The sequence below is a fragment of the Aspergillus nomiae genome (genome assembly GCF_001204775.2).
Source record: "Aspergillus nomiae NRRL 13137 chromosome Unknown contig00539, whole genome shotgun sequence".
Classification (NCBI taxonomy): Eukaryota; Fungi; Ascomycota; class Eurotiomycetes; order Eurotiales; family Aspergillaceae; genus Aspergillus; species Aspergillus nomiae.
The window spans coordinates 1-16,720 of record NW_015378594.1 but is presented as its reverse complement, the minus strand read 5'-3'; the positions used below and the strand labels follow the sequence as shown (position 1 = coordinate 16,720).

At 49.3% G+C, this 16,720-nt stretch overlaps 5 protein-coding genes across 5 annotated transcripts; 1 reads left to right on the top strand and 4 right to left on the bottom strand.

Moving 5' to 3' along the window:
* Positions 1 to 602: 602 nt before the first annotated feature.
* Positions 603 to 3,107, top strand: ANOM_011323 (beta-glucosidase; the record flags this gene model as incomplete). Its single annotated transcript, XM_015556579.1, has 2 exons — positions 603 to 771; positions 829 to 3,107. The coding sequence occupies 2 exons, from the start codon at positions 603 to 605 to the stop codon at positions 3,105 to 3,107; spliced, it is 2,448 nt and encodes an 815-aa protein (XP_015401715.1).
* Positions 3,108 to 5,653: 2,546 nt separating this feature from the next.
* On the bottom strand, positions 5,654 to 6,530 carry ANOM_011322 (Clr5 domain-containing protein; the record flags this gene model as incomplete). The annotated part of the gene is made up of 3 exons (XM_015556578.1): positions 5,654 to 5,900; positions 5,995 to 6,336; positions 6,403 to 6,530. The coding sequence occupies 3 exons, from the start codon at positions 6,528 to 6,530 to the stop codon at positions 5,654 to 5,656; spliced, it is 717 nt and encodes a 238-aa protein (XP_015401714.1).
* A 1,691-nt stretch (positions 6,531 to 8,221) lies between these two features.
* Positions 8,222 to 9,405, bottom strand: ANOM_011321 (uncharacterized protein; the record flags this gene model as incomplete). The annotated part of the gene is made up of 4 exons (XM_015556577.1): positions 8,222 to 8,617; positions 8,677 to 8,863; positions 8,916 to 9,125; positions 9,188 to 9,405. The coding sequence occupies 4 exons, from the start codon at positions 9,403 to 9,405 to the stop codon at positions 8,222 to 8,224; spliced, it is 1,011 nt and encodes a 336-aa protein (XP_015401713.1).
* Positions 9,406 to 11,127: 1,722 nt separating this feature from the next.
* Positions 11,128 to 12,309, bottom strand: ANOM_011320 (hydroxymethylglutaryl-CoA reductase; the record flags this gene model as incomplete). The annotated part of the gene is made up of 1 exon (XM_015556576.1): positions 11,128 to 12,309. One exon carries the CDS (start codon positions 12,307 to 12,309, stop codon positions 11,128 to 11,130), a length of 1,182 nt encoding a protein of 393 aa, XP_015401712.1.
* Positions 12,310 to 14,221: 1,912 nt separating this feature from the next.
* Positions 14,222 to 14,915, bottom strand: ANOM_011319 (extracellular glycine-rich protein; the record flags this gene model as incomplete). The annotated part of the gene is made up of 4 exons (XM_015556575.1): positions 14,222 to 14,244; positions 14,296 to 14,482; positions 14,551 to 14,690; positions 14,741 to 14,915. The coding sequence occupies 4 exons, from the start codon at positions 14,913 to 14,915 to the stop codon at positions 14,222 to 14,224; spliced, it is 525 nt and encodes a 174-aa protein (XP_015401716.1).
* Positions 14,916 to 16,720: the final 1,805 nt, after the last annotated feature.

Sequence of the window (16,720 nt, the reverse complement as noted above, 5' to 3'; positions counted from 1 at the left end):
AGTTTGTACCCCAGAGAAGACGTGAGAATTGTTGTACTACTAGTTTAGTACGGTCTCTGGTGTGGTTGCCAGTCAGCCATCGGAATGGTTTATTGCCGTATATCCTGAGCCGACGTCGGAACTGGAAAGGGAGACCGATATGAAGCTTGACTAACGGTCGATGCGACTATGCTGCAGGGAGCGGGAGCAAGAGTTGATGTTTAAAGTGCATTCAGAAAAGACATGGGAGCAACAAGGCGCTTCCGTGGGCTGCCGCATGTTCCCCGTGCTCGCTGCGGTGCCGGCCGAAAAGGAGAGAAGAAAAAATTTGCACAAAGTGACCCCGCGAGCGGAATATGGGGAACGGAATTTGTGGGGAACCCTGCCGACCACGCGATTCGAAGCGAGCCCCCGTGGGGTTGTGGGTCCTGGTGAACGAGGTATCAAATTCCCTCAACAGTGCCCCATGCTCCGGACCCTACGGCAGCAACTCATCGTCGGCTGGCAAAATTCTGCTTGATAGCCGTCGAGGGGACTATAAGTAGTACCTGCTGCTCGGCATTGATCGCAAGATGACTTCGGTAGAGCTGCTTTGAGGTCCAACAACAACCCAGGTGCGAACCATGGCTAGCATTGCTCACCTTATTGTCTCGGGCCTGTTGGCTGCTACTGCGGTCAACGGCCAGGACTACGGCGGATCTGGTCGAGGCGAAGACGCTTTTTCCTATGTCCAGCCCCGTAACACCACTATCCTTGGCCAGTATGGACATTCGCCCGCTGTGCTTCCGTCCCGTATGTCCCCAATCCGCAACTGAATCTACGACCCAGTGTGACTGACTTCTACAACAGCCAATGCAACCGGGTCGGGTGGCTGGGAAGAAGCCCTGGCCAAAGCCAAGCAGTTTGTTGCTCAGTTGACGCTCGAGGAAAAGGCCGACATGGTCACTGGCCAGCCCGGGCCCTGCGTTGGAAACATCGTGGCAATTCCTCGGCTGGGCTTTAATGGTCTCTGCTTACAGGATGGCCCCTTGGCCATTCGTGTCGCTGACTATGCTAGCGTCTTCTCGGCTGGTGTCACGGCGGCATCGACCTGGGACAAAGATATTTTATATGAGCGAGGTGTCGCTATGGGAGAGGAATTCAAGGGCAAAGGTGCCCATGTCGCTCTTGGACCTGTAGCTGGCCCTCTCGGACGCTCAGGATATGGAGGTAGAAACTGGGAGGGCTTTGCAGCAGACCCTTACCTGACTGGTGTTGCCATGGAGCTTACTATTCAGGGTTACCAGGATGTTGGTGTTCAAGCCTGTGCGAAGCACTTCATCGGCAATGAACAAGAGACCCAACGCAATCCGAACTATAATCCCAACGGTACCTTGACGGATGTCATCCAGGAAGCCGTTTCCTCCAATATTGATGACCGAACTATGCACGAGCTATACCTCTGGCCTTTTGCTAACGCTGCCCGTGCTAAGGTCGCCAGTGTTATGTGTGCATACCAGCGTCTCAATGGCTCCTATGCCTGCCAGAACTCAAAGGTTCTCAATGGTCTGCTCAAGGAGGAGCTTGGCTTCCAGGGTTATGTCCAGTCTGATTGGGGTGGTACTCACTCTGGTGTCGCCTCTATCGAGGGGGGTCTTGATATGGACATGCCGGGAGGTCTCGGAGAATACGGCCTAGCTCCCGAAGCAGGCTCGTTCTTTGGAAAGAACATTACTCTGGCTGTCAACAATGGAACCGTTGATGTGTCTCGTGTGGATGATATGATTATCCGTATCATGACGCCTTACTACTGGCTCGGCCAGGACCAAGACTACCCATCGGTTGACCCTTCGTCTGCCGACCTCAACACATTCTCGCCTCGCTCTACATGGCTTCGCGAGTTTAACCTGACTGGAGAGCGTAGCCGTGATGTTCGCGGCGATCATGGCAAGCTGATCCGCAGACATGGAGCTGAGGCCACTATCCTGCTGAAGAATGAGAACAAGGCCCTGCCCTTGAAGGCCCCTAAGTCACTCGCTGTCTTTGGAAATGATGCTGGTGAGACCACCGTGGGTGCCGTCAACCAAGCTACCTTTGAATATGGCACCCTTGCTGCCGGTGGCGGCTCGGGAACTGGTCGTTTCACATATCTGGTCTCCCCGCTGGAGGCCCTCAAGTCCCGTAGCCAGCAGGACAACACTTTGGTTCAGTGGTGGTTGAACAATACCCTCATTGCGGATTCAGACGTGACTACCCTCTGGGTCCCCACGCCACCAGATGCCTGCCTCGTCTTCCTCAAGACCTGGGCCGAAGAGGGCTCGGACCGCGAGCACCTCACGGTGGATTACAATGGCAACGAGGTTGTCGACTCTGTCGCTTCGAAGTGCAACAACACCATCGTTGTCACTCACTCATCTGGCATCAATGAACTTCCCTTTGCCAATCACCCCAACGTGACCGCCATCCTCGCCGCTCACTACCCCGGACAGGAGTCCGGTAACTCCATTGTCGATGTGCTGTACGGCGATGTCAACCCCTCCGGAAAGCTGCCATACACAATCGCCAAGAACGGCAGCGACTACAATGCGCCTCCCACGACCGCCGTGACAACCACTGGTCCGGAGGACTGGCAGGCATGGTTCGACGAGAAGCTCGAGATCGATTACCGGTACTTCGATGCCCACAACATCTCCGTGCTTTACGAATTCGGGTTTGGTCTGTCATACACGACCTTCGGTCTTTCTGATATCAACGCCGAACCCTTGGCCGAGTCTATTTCCTCCGTTCCCGAACAACTGCCCATCCAGCCCGGAGGAAACCCCGCGCTGTGGGAGAGCGTCTACAACGTGTCCGTCGTGGTCACGAACACTGGTGACGTGCAGGGAGCGGCAGTCCCGCAGCTCTACGTTACCTTCCCAGACAGCACGCCTGCTGGAACCCCGCCTAAGCAGCTCCGTGGATTCGACAAGGTGTCCTTGGCGCCTGGTGAGTCGCAGACTGTCGGTTTTGAGCTCATGCGCAGAGATCTGAGCTACTGGGATATCGTGTCGCAGGACTGGCTGATCCCTGAGGGCGAGTTCACCATCCGAGTGGGTTTCAGCAGCAGAGACCTCACCCAGGTGACGACGATTACGCCTGTGTCGGCTTGAGGAGGGATATAGAGCGTAACTATGCTATGTGATGATGATATCTTGAAATGAGTTCATGTACCTCTTTAGTAATATAACCTTTGCTGTTCTATTGAGGCTATAATAACAATATATTGAATGATTCACGCAATGTATGCACGATGGATCTGACACTCTATTCCTTCTATTGCTTTCCCCTTTGTGAACAGTAGTGGATGGGCATGTAGACACATTCCTCCCTAGAACCTCGAAGCAAGTCACACAAACCCACCCGGAATCCCCTTTCTAAGAGGAAAGACAGACAGACTAGGATCGATAAGACCAACCAGAGGAGACAACGGACCTGCGACCGATGAGCTAGCAGCCCGACGGGGTGGCACTGTTAGGCCAAAGCGCATGTTCGGAAAGTGTGTTATTCCCTCTTAAATCGTGGAATCCATCGGTCCCATTGACATTCCTCGCCATCTTCCTGCTGCCACCAGGTCGCCGGTAGTGCCATGGCGTCTGCCTCATGCGTGCATTCATTCGGTTCCGTCGACGGACCTCCCACTGGCGCTGCAGGGTGCCAAGGAAGGTGCTTGTGCGTTTTGCATGCTCGAGGCAGCTTCCCATCTTTTCCAGCGCTCGGAAGACAATATTCAAGTATCTGGCTACTTTCCGATTTACAGGGGTTCGTTTCGAAGGCACAGCCGTGAAACTGGTGCCTGGCATATGGGGCGACCCTCAACATCAAGCTCAGAAGGGAGGTTCTTCTTCCACAATTTTAGATTCTGTACCGTGTTGGCAGTCCGAACTTGGAGCGAAGGGATCGAAACTTCTGAAACTCTGTATCTGGGCGATACGGGAATTAGCCTGGTATTCATGGAATAGGCATGCGTCTCACTGACAAGACGTCTGTCAAGGGCAGGATTAAATCGTACAAGGACACCAATTGAGAACATATCAGATCGAAAGGAACCATGGTGTAAGGCGACATACCCATTTTCGGGTCTGTCGGACTCATTGCCGTCTGGCTCATGTGGAGTGACCATTGGTTCAAAGCAAGATTCATTCAGTGAGGGATCCTCTTCCAGCCAAGTCGAATACATCGGTTCCTGCCTTCCAGAATGCGGGATAGTATCTTGTACGATGGCTTATCCAGCCGCATTGTCTTCGACTAAATGTGCCCTATCGCTTGGATCCTGGTAAACTTGATGGAAAGCTTCAGAACCCTGGCTTGTTGGACCGTCAGCTCCTGCTTCTTCTAACTGTGGAAGTCTCAAGACACATCTTTGCCATCGGTGTACGTGATATTGTTGACCAGACTTCGGTTGGAGGCACGACCAAATGCCTAAAGGTATTTTGGTCGAGTGGCAGCACGCTCAACAGATATCATTATGAATCTGTTGGACAGTTCTAATCTCACAGTGTTCCTCACCTCTGTGGAAACCTTCACAGGTAATCTTAAGAGCGTCAAGGATATCGTTAATAACGGCATAGCATTCATCATTTATCCCCAGCTTGAGGAGGCCATGATACCCGGTGTAGCGCAATAGCTGTTCCACTCTCTTTACCAGGAAACCAATGGTGACTGTCACTTGGACCTTGCCTTTGCACCCATTTGTCGATAGTTGCAGTGTTTCCCTTTTATTCGACAGTTTTTATACATCGGGGTGTTTCCATTACACTGTTAATGGTCAGCTTAGAATCAACTCACAGGTTAAATAGTAGACCTAGTTTCACTTTCCCGTCCCTGCAAGGGATGTATGCTGTAGGCACATGCTTGCGAACGGCCTTCGATGCCCGTTTCGAGTCGTCATATCTTAAATGTCTTTATACCAATAGTATCTGCCACCATGTCAAGACAATAGCAACGGTGGTCCAATGTGATGTTGAATTGGGTCAGGGATTCAAATACCGGATGAGTTTGGGGAGAGCCTCTCACGTGTTTTCCTTCACAACATATATACAAACAATCCAAGAGATGTAGTTCGGTAGGAGGCAAATGTGCTTCTATAAAGTCGTTGGTGTAGATTTGTCTAGGCCCAAGGGCGCCAAGTAGAGTGCTACCATGGCGAATAAGATTTGGTAGCCATTCTCCTTCTAGAACACAAAGAGGTTGGGATGACAGAGTATCAAATTATGAATTGTAGAACTATTGAAAGCATTCACTGTAAAATGTATAAGTACATTGTAAGTGCATGCCACTGTATATAGTACATCCTGTCTCCAAGGTTGTGTGTTCCTGCTTCGAGCGACTATGCACTGTGATGCATAGACTGGACAAGTTCATCCTTCAGAGCTCCAGGTCTCAATGACATGTAGGACTCACGATCTATTAAAAGGGAAAAAACAGACAAAAGCGACAGAATCAAAACGACTGTGATAAGCAAAATTGCTTCGACAAGATCGGCGGAAACAGCAACGTAATATATCACTGGCTTATACATCTCAAACTCACGACAAAAGGATATATTGGATATATTAGACAATTCGGGGTATGAAAATAACAAATACACATGTCGGTTCAAGCGCATTAAGGGTGTAAAAGAAGGTCATCTGGTACCATGGCGGAGGGTACATTATGATTATGATGGCTGGTATATCAATTGGCATTCTGGAGTGTGAAACCAATCCGATTGAGTTGGGAAAGCTGTGGCCTGCGCTGGCTGGTGCATGAACATGCCAGAGTGTGCAGTAGTGTAGAACCGAGCAGCAGAGTCATCCTCTGGTAGCATGCCATAGCTCATATTCATAGCCCATGGTGAGGATGATAGTTCCGCTCTTGAACGCTCCATGGCAGGGCTGTAATAGTCGAGACCAGGATGTATATACCTGAATTGAGGCGTTAGTTCACCGCTGTGCTTTCGGATTTTATCGTCCCTCCTGAGGTACCCCAGAAGAGTTGCTAACAATAGAGGTGACATACCGTGGACCGTATCCAGGAGAAACGTCATGATACTCCCAAGATGGGCTGATCGCTGACATGGCTGTAGCAGAAGAATGGAAAGCATTGTGTGGCATAGTTCCAGTCGCTCTTTGCGTATCATGCATAGTATCACCCCTTTCAGGCGTATAAAAGTCGTCCCTAGACGTAGAATGGCTCATGGTTGCTGAATGTACCATTTCATCCCCACTGTGAGCAGGCGACTTGAAGCCGCTTTCATTGCTCAGGTCTTCATGGTGACTCATGATAAATTTGTTCTGACTGCGGCGACGAGATAGCTTGGTGACACCCCATTTCTTCAAGCGACTCCGTAATTGAGTCTCACTGTGCAGGAACAGCCGATCGGTCAGGACATTTGTCTCTCGCTAAGGACTCTTTGGAAAGCCTCACCTTGGGTTGAATGTCTCCGAACGAATTCTTTTAAGAACTTGTTTTAAAGGCCATTCTTCCTCTTGATAGAGTTTGATGATCAAGCCTCTCTTCATCTCCCACATTCTAAAAGAGATCGTATGTTTCATATTGGATGGTGTTGGATCAATTGTTCAGTCTATCCCAGGCTGATTGTCAAAAAAACATGGTGAGAGATCAAGGGGTCCTCTTGAAACATATATACAACTGGGAGGCAGGGATACTTCTGCAAAAGAAAATACGAACTAAAATAAACGCCCCCTTGAGCCAAAAGCCACCAAGGTTACAGGCCGATCGCGCAGGAACAAAGTCTAAAGCAAAGTTGAGCGAGGGTATGGCTCGCCACGTGTGATGAGCAATTGCAATGTGATAATCCCGGGCCCACTGCTGGATGAACGCCCTGAGTTTCATCTCCAAGTTTTAGACTTCCTGGATACCCTATTCTGACTATCCTATCCGAGCCTTTACCCACCTTCGTCTAGACGGCCCCTCCCCCCCCTACGTCTCGTAGTAACTCTCCCGGTGGAGACGTACGCCATCGCGATTTCTTCCATGGGTTACCGTTCGATCTCGAGCCCTTTTTTTTTCCCACCGAATTATACTGAAATCGAGACCGACGAGGCGGTGCTCCCGTGAGTGATCCATGGACAGTTCTCCCATGATCGTCCGGATGTCTCCATCACGATGAGGTCTTGGTGAGACTTATCTGCGATCAAGTTGTCTGCTGACCTTTCGGCCGGAACTCACGATGCACGCGTGAACGGCACTAAAGGTGTTAGAGTGGGTCGTCGACCCATGGAACACTTTTCCTCTATTTTCCTCGGTTAAGTCGCATCAGAACATGGTTCACCATGCGGGTGATTGGCCACCTCCAAACTCTTAACGCATCACTCCAATGTGGGGGTTTCGGGCACGGTTATCTGTCCACCCAAAATGATACTCCTGTCAAGGCTTGTCGGCTGCCTCGTCCCGGATGTGTTCGGACTACGTCCGATTAGTCACAACAAACCACGTCCTGTCCAGGTCCCTACCAGAACATCCATGATGTCCTGGCGACCTTTTCGACCTTCCGAAAATGTAATACGTAAGGTTTGCCGGAATGTTGGTGCGCGTGGGGAATTATGTGGGAAGGGGCGAGCGTCGCGACAGGGTCTTCTGCCTAGTCTCAGCAGTAAACAAACTACTGCCCCCCTCGCTAGATAGCCTCCAGTCCAGATTACCCCGGTGACCTGGGCCTAGAAGTGATGTAGGATGGCATACTAAAATGGTAACTATCTTTCCGGAATTAGCGGGAATAGGCCGGAAAACTTTGTCGGTGGGAATCGTTCATAAAATGTATGGCTTGCAGAAGCACTTCATCATACCTGGTATGAAACGTGCCTGTTACAACCCTACAGATAGATTAATCTACTCTTGATTGAACGAATAGGGGCTGATCTGGGCGATTCCTTCCCTACTATGCTGGCTTCTCCAACCCTAACGTCTCTCGAAGCGCAGATAGCAATTACCAAGATGAATGAAGTAACACAAAGTGTTCTCTGGTACACTATTCTGAAAATAGTCTTGCCCAGTCCGTAAACACCTGGTAAACTAAAAGTAGCCCAGGGGCTAGTCTAACAGTCGAATCATATTCAGCCATGCGTATTCAATACGACGGCAACGTACGATGCATATCAGTCATAGGATTTCAAAGTCATAATTCTGCAGTCTGTTATAGTGTACAACGCTCTAAACCATATACATTGTGCATTGAATAAAGGTACATGTAAATATGAACAAAAATCAACAAAACAGCTAGCTCTCATCGCCCATCCTTGGGCAGAGGTGGCAGCGGAGGCAGATTGTCCTGCACAAAAGGTCTCGGGCTTTTTACAACCCGAACACTGGTTGTCTTTAGGATTTTCATGTCCTCGCTCTCGAACCCCTGGTTTCGTAGCTGGACAAACTGCATATGTCTCAAATTCCTCTTTTCCATCGTCTCATCATCGCACTTGATGTAGTGACCCTGTGGGTGAAATCGGTTCGGCAGATTCATTGATGCCTCATGGATTTCATTGTTCAGGTTGCTGTCCCGCGCAAGCTTGCGGATGAGGGAAGCCATTCTCAACTCAATGTTGAGCTTCACCACGTACGTAACCGGGTGGAACTGGATGTACACCATTGGGTTAGGCAGGAACATGAGTCCAATGAGCATAGCCTAGGGGTAGAATGTCAGAATTGGTTGAGGAGAAGGATAAGAAGGTGCGGTGAGCTTACGTCCATAATTACGGAAATGAACATCATTCGCATGTTGAAGCGAACTAAGGGCCCATATTTTTTTAGTCCGTTTTGGCGGACCAGTCGCACACGCACAACGCGTAGGAACCAAACATTGAGACACGCATCGACGATGCATATTAGTAATTTGGAAATTGGGTCCCAGTATCGATTAATGAGGACAAAGCTACAAGGCAAGGTTAGCCGGTACTCGGAGAGAATAGGAATAAGGCACTCACGTATGATTGACTGGGGGAGTCATATGTGCAGGAATCCATATACAGAACACTGCAATGTTGATGGCTGTTATGAGGCAAGCAGTGCCCCATTTGACCCTTCTCGCGGTCTTCTTCTTTTCCACCACAATGTAGATGCGGTTAATGATAACTTGCATACAACATTGGATTTCAAGCGCCCAGCAGAATAGTAGAAGTGCCAGTACAGGTGCACTGAGGGGAGAATGTTAGCACCAGGCCGAGCTGTATCACCGGCCGGTTCTCAGGGGCCATACATGACAGGTACAATTCCCTCCAGCACAAGCCATCCCATTACCCCGATTACCACATTAGACAGGATTTCAATCCAAATCAGGATGACGAACGGGCTCTTCCAGGGCTTCTCAATTTCTGAAGTCTGCTTGATTGCATTCCAGACTGTGAGGAAACCGAACCCTAGTGTGAAACCTGCCGCCAGTCCGACGAGCTTGAAGTCGCTGACTGAAGGTTCCATGTTTCGACAGGGACTGCAATAGCACTATCGCGTGCTGTATGTGAAAAGGGATAATGCAGGACGTATAATAGCTACGCCTTGGGAAGATGCAGACTGATACTGATGGGGTTTAAGTGTCTCATACTGACTCCAGTCTGTAGGGGTCCAATGGACCCTTCAGCCTTGGTTTACAAACTTTTGTAGTGCGATCCTGCTCTCCTTCACATTGTTACTTCGAGGGTCCCAGGTGAGGCAAGCCCCGCGAAACTCAATTGGCGTGAAGTAATGGCATGAAGATGACGGATACGCTATCCTGAAAATGAGACCTACCAGAATTGAGCCAAAAAGCCACCTGGGAAAAAATAACCGAGGTGGTGTTGCTTTGACAGTACACGTGGGAGAAACGGCCTATCGGACTGCGTTTATGCCTGACGAACGTTTGATCTGCAAAGATGAGCCATAATTTGGAAACCTAAATCTCTAGCGAATGCCAGGGGATAGACGGCACCAGACCGTTGAAGTCATCTGCAGGTGTGAACGGAAATTCGGCAGGAAAGACTCACACTTGTTCAATTGGATACTCATTTTTCCGATGCGTTCAAAATTGATAGGAAAAATGGGGCGCTTCTGCAAGTTCTTTCGGCCGTTGTGAATACGTGCTTTGGACCGTATATGGCCCAAAAAGGGCAATTGTAGACCTCTCTATCCTTGTTCCTTCAAGCCATGCACGCGATACTTTCCACTAGAACGTTAGGGTTGAAAAGCCGGGTGAGCAGGTGGAAAACGAGTCCATACCATGGAATCCCAACCTACCTCCAAATCGACAACGAACCACACCACGACATATGCCAAACGAATAAACATGCACAACTTCCCTGTTTTCCAAGTGGGGCTGTCCTTTAGACGCTAAGCTCTACATAGAGTTCATATCCAAAAAAGCAATTGGTCTCAGCCTGAATCCATGGCTCAATCGGTGGATCTCGGGGTATTGACTGGTGCGTTAGACTTTTCCGCTGAGGGTCCAGAACACGGACGCTGCTCTGTCTCAGTTCTCTCAACCCACCAGGGCTTGACAATTCCAACAAATCACCGTTGAATGCCTTGCAGTGATTTGCTTCGATACGCCAATGTCAGACCCATTGTGGCAAAACGATCGCCCGTACCTCCTATCATGCTAACTATAACAAGTGGACATATTAGCACCTTCCAGTATAAGGAAAGGTCGGGGCGCCAGACCCACTGATCTAGTACATTCTCAGTTAAAGGGCGCATCTACCTTATCAACTACAGAGCAAACGGCACGCGGGGGTTGTCCGTTGGTTCCTTGGGTCCTTGAGTGATACTGCCCACGCTCCCTGTCGGACATGAACGGGTTGATCACCTCAATACATCAATTAAGTTATTATGGAGTATACTATACTACTTCCGTTGACATACTAGGGAAATAACTAAAAGTAAAAAAGTAGAGGAAAAAAATAGATAGGGCCAGTAGACCTACTGATAACGAATTGAATTAAATTCTTGAATAAAAAAGAGTAACTCTGAAAGATTAATGAATAATAGAAAGTAACGAAAGTAAAATAGGTATATAGATACAAAAACAAAAATAATATACGAAAAAAGTAAAGACACGTACCAGAAGAGAAAAAAAAAAATGAAAAAAGAAAAAACAATAGAAAAAGAAATAGCAAAAGAAAAATGAAACAACAAACTTCGATACAGCAATGATTGCAACCAGTCGCCTTACAGCTTCGAAGTCTGACGCCCGAAGATTTCCCCCCGGGCAAGCTTCATATGGCTCATAGTAAATGTATCGTTAGCAATGGCTGCACTTGTGCTAGCATCCAACGCAACTGCAAAGGCAGCAATCATTCCGGCGAGCCTTCTCTTCCCCGACGGCTCCGCACACCCCAGCATATCCAGACACTCCTTCTGCGATGGGTACAGGGTCCCCCCACCCACGGTACCCACCGGTAAGGAGGGAAAATACAAAGTCATTTTCAATTCCTTGGTCTCGTAATCGTACTCCGATGTGAGATGACTCCAGGAAGCCTCTGCTACACTGCCCGCATCCTGTCCCGTCGACACGAAAATAGCGGCGAGAATATTGGTAGTGTTGATATTGCAACCAAACTGGCCATTGCGTATGCCTCCTTCTTTTAGAGCCATCTGAGTACGATATAGTCGCTCCGTGCTGCAGCCTAGGATTTCTTGGCAGGCAGCATTGGTAATAGTTCCCCACGCTAGCACCTCCACCCCCCTAGCTCTCTGCACGTTACCCCAAGAAGGCTTCTTGTCCGACGCCAATTGACCCTCTATGAGGAAGTCTTGGATCTGGAATTGCTTCGCACATCGGTGGCCCCGCAGCATCTCGCAGGCGTACTGCGTGGCCTTGCTGACCATATTCTGACCCGCAGCATTGCCGCAAAAGTAGCTGCAAAAGAGATGAACGCTGGAGCCAATAACCGAAGCTTGCAGCTCCTGTAGCCGAACATATCGGCTAGTCGACTCGGCCCATCGGGCGAACTCGTTTCGGAATGATGGGACCGCTCGTGCAAACGCTACCGCATGGGCCGGACTGGCGAACAGAAACATTGGTGCACGAGACATGGCTTCATTGAGAACTTCAAACTGTAGCCCACCGCATGCATTGAACACTTTACAGCCCCGGCTGCAACTAGCCACCAAGGTCGGCTCACATGTAGCCAATGGTGCATAGTATTCACCGGTCGTATCAGGGCCTGTGATGCGCAGTGGCCCGGCGATTCCAACGGGGACCTGGACGAAACCAATGCAGTTTTCGATGCGGACATGTTCGGCCTCATCGATGTGTCGTGTGAGATGTTGCAGTTGCGGGCTATCGATGTTCAAGTCAAACTTGGCGCGTGCTTCTCCCCGACGCTTGATGGGTTGAGCCTTGGACATAATGAAGTAATTGAAGAGCTAGTGATACAATAATTGTTTGAAAGTGCAACGGTTGACACAGTGTAGTTGAAACCTAATTCATAATTTAAATGTGTTACAGATATGCTGCTGGGAAACCCGTTGTAGAAATAAGATGCCTTGCCACCATTTGCACCCGTATAATCACTGTCCAAGAGCACCGGACGCCATTGTCCAGTTCTTGGACCAGGAAGGATGATCATTGCCGACAATCGCCAAATAAACTTTCCGTTTTATGGAGTCAGTTACCCACCAATGTCCCGAGGACGCTTAGTCCGGACCCCTAGCCCGGACCCTGGTCTAGCCACCCCGTTCACAAGAGGAAAAGGGTACCGGTTAATGAAACTAATGCAAAAGAAGCGCAGGAATTCTGCGAATCGCATTACAAGGTGTTAATATATCCGGTGAGGTGGGTCTGGGCATAAAAAGCAGCCTGAAACGTAGTGATAGGAGCGCGAACGACATGTAGCTCAACCCTATTCAGAACGCCAGGCTGACCAGAGCAAATCAGTAATGCCGCTGCTTCCTTGGCCCCGCCCGTGGCTTGAAGCGTTCTCGTCCTCTCTCTGGCTGCAGTCGCCGGCAAATGATTCCGTCCCAGCCGTCCAACATCTGGCGCGTCGTGCCTGGCATCTCGGGGCCGTCTCGGAGCCGCCAAGGGGCTCAAAAATGAGTTCCAAAGGCACCAAACCGCCTTGCGATGTAGTGCATAACTTGACCGGAACCTACTAGCTCTAACTCCGTCAGTGGCTGGCGCCTCGACCATCACATCATGCGCCACGAGGTCTACAAAACCTTTGAAAGTCAATGCAGATCTAGTGTGGGATTGATGGCTATCACAAAGGGTTCAAGTCATACGTGTTTTGGTACCATGGCCAGTGAGACATTGGTCCGGCCACAGAGCTTATTTTCCTTTGATAGCTGATATGTCTCGATCCAAAAATTGAACCCTGCCCTTCCCTAGGATTTGGTCCTAAGATTAAGATTTAAATATCGAGCTGCCTATTTCGGACACTGAAGAGCTATTACAAATACCTGACTAATACGAGGGAACCAGTCTCGACTGAAGAATCTCCACCATGAGCTATAATATGTTGGCTGTTATTGTCTATCCCGTCCGGTTAGGGTAGCCCGCAGTGGGCTCTATCTACTGTGTTACTAGTGTTCGTACTACTCAGCTTTCTAGAAAGACATCACCGACACGGTGGCAATATTGCCAAAAAGCAACACCAAGGATTAGGTTTTGGAGTTAATATGGATAGATCGTGGGGCTACAACTATAACGGCGTTCCCCGATCTCAGAAGACCCAAATCCATGTTTTATTGATTGATGTTCCTTGGTACACATTCCACACGAGCTCAACACCCAACGCAAGGGTTCTCGGGACCCAGCAATGTGCATGGGACTCTGAAGTCCGGCTTCAGGAGAAGTAGATCGGTCAGGTGAAAGAAATTAAGGACGCGGACCGATAATCGATCGGGGGCCGGCACACTGTCACTGAAGAAAAGAAGGGTGTTCTTTGCCGCTTCTTTTATCTAGGAATCTACGCGGATTACTTCATGTTACCCAAGGCGGCGCTGCTCTATCAAGCCCCAAACTTACACATACACTATCAGTAGTCTTCATAGGCAAAGCCCAACTGGTGTTTAGAGAGAGTAATGCTTGAATGTAAACGAACGTTCAGATAGTGTGATATCAACATAGAAAAGAACAATGGTAGTATCTGGAGTAGCCTCCACATGTAAAATATATAAACAATATAACTGGGACGACCAAGTTATGTGGCACATATCGCGCCCTGACTGTGACGCTGTACATCTTGTCCTTCAGCCAAGCCAAGATTTTCGCTATCGAAAGCAAACTTCCAACTGGTATGTAGCTCTCCGTGTGAGCTTAGCTAGCAGGAGCTGCCTCTCCTAGTCCGTATTAGCATTGTACATCAATAAAGTAGTAGAAGTGTAACTCACCAGGAAGCATGCCACCTAGCTTCTCAATTATGCACTCGTCATCATCCAGGTCAGATACATCGATATTCTCCATGGCTCGTGAGATCATCTCTGGGGTTACGTCTCTGCGAAGCAGCCCACCTAGACCCCCTAGACCCCCCAAGAGGTTACCAATACTTCCAAGGCCGCCAGCGGCATTGCCGATAAGCTTGTGAGATCTCCAAGTCCACCACCAGCGTCGCCTGCAGCACCAGCCAGGCTACTGAGACCCTTTACCCCTTCGCCGATCAGCTTGGTCAGATCACCGAGATCACCGCCGCCTCCACCACTACTCTCGGCTGCTTTGCCGCTATCACCGCCGCCGCCGCCAGCAGCCCCCGCAACAGTGCTGATGAGTTGGTAATCCCTTGTACACCCTGTCCTATCAGGCTCGCAAGATCGCCCAGCCCGCCGCCAGCAGCGCTACCGCCACCGGATTGCCCTCCAGATGCTTGAGGGGGAGCGCTGGGGGCGGGAGCTGCCAACGCCTTGAACTCAGATGGGGCAGAAGGAATCACACTGTTAGGCTGACGGCGCTCGAGCGTCTGCGTAGGCGCTGCCAAGATGGACGTGACGAGGGTAAGGATAACGAAGGCCTTCATGGTTGGATGAAGCTCTTTACCAGAAGTGCAGAAGTAAATAAAAGAGAGAGAAAAGCGAAAGACTGGAGCACAGCTCTGAAAGTATTATAGGTTACAAGAGAATGAATGACAAACGAGTAATGTTCTGTATACTGATATCTAGGGAGGGTGAGTCTTTTATACTATCACCAGTCAGACTCAAAAATCGGCCCTCGTATTGTTCACCCTTCAATATAAAATATCGTTTCATCTCATCCAAGGTTGCATTGATTTCCTAAGAGTGCGTTGAAGATGTAGGTACATAGTGCACTAGATACACCATAGTTGATCTCCATGGGCAAAGAACTCCAAAAGAGGGTGCAGATCGTGTTTCAATATTCGATGGGGTTAACCTTTCACCACGGGTCATACCTAATGGAGTATGTGTCGGTGCAGGGCTGGGCAACATCGCAGCTGAGGGCTTACAAGCTGTCCTGCCCTGACAGCCGATAGACTTACAGTCACGCACGTGCTTGTGCCACTGCTTGGATAGCTCGACCACGTCTGCCTTTCTTGAAGTCACTATGGCGGTGCTCGGCGGTGTTTCAGGATGAGACGGTATATGTACGACATGGCTGCCCTGGGCCAGTGGAACGAACCTAATGTGACTGAATTTCGTGGTCGATGTGAGTGATTCCGCTAGAAAAAAGTTGACCATGTGGGAAGTAGAGGCATCCAGTGCAGATCGTCGTTTCACACCAGTTCTTTAGAGTTTAAAGGGATCAGTCTTGGGGATCGCACGGTTCTGAGCCTGGTACTTGTTAGCCTTTGTTTGTTGTAAGAGTGATAAAAGGGTTTACAGTCTCTGTCACTGTCAAAGACATTTGCTATTTCTCACATGAACAATGGCCCTATTTTCTTCTGCGACTGTGGTTCATGTTTCAGTTAGCTAACTAGGTCTCAATGGACTTTAGCTATCCGCCACATGCTCTTGCTGCCGACTGTAACAACGTGTAGCTTGTGAGTATGGATGTGATCAACGAGATAGCCGCCCCTAGTGGTATTTTTGCATGTCCTATCAGTTAGTAATAATCATAAACGAGAATTAAGGTGTCAAGGGTATCGTATATTGCGACATTGATTCAACAGGCCGACAAATAACTGACATAAGCAGACCATTTGCCGACTGCTTCCACGGCATTTTGAAGGAGTTAGGGTTGTTTTACAGCGAGGCGAGCCCTCCTGACCCCTGCATTTCTTTTCACTATTTCGATGTACTGTCTTCTCTCTTCTCTTTTTGGCTTTATTTTTTTCTTTTGATCATCCTTGGCCAAGTGTCCTATCTCCATTGTCTAGACTGTCTGGACTCTGATCTACCAAAAATATATATTAGCAGATATTGGCCAGCGGCTAGTTGCAGGGCACGTAGATGTAGAGTTTGCTAAAGCCAAGATCCGTGAGATCGCAACTGTGCATCGGTGGGGGATCAGGGATCACCATTGGATGCCAACTGGCAGCCAGCCCTACTCTTGTCCATGGTTCTGTACTCCGAGTATGGCATGCCAAGCCCACAAGGAATTGACTATCTGATACTAAACCGTCGGACTCGAACTCAATTCCCTCAGTCCCACTTGAATGCAACCCTACCTACTAGGCCCTTAATAGTTAGTTTGAATCCTACTCGTTCGTTCCTAAGGCACTAGCTCAGGAAGGGATGCTCTGCGAACTGCTGCCCAAAGGCCCAAAGAGCTCTATAAGGCAGAAGGGTATTCAAATCCATGCAGTATGACCTGCAACTAAAGGGGCTAACTCTCCTGCACAGGGCGTAAGATTGTCCCCTGAAAAAA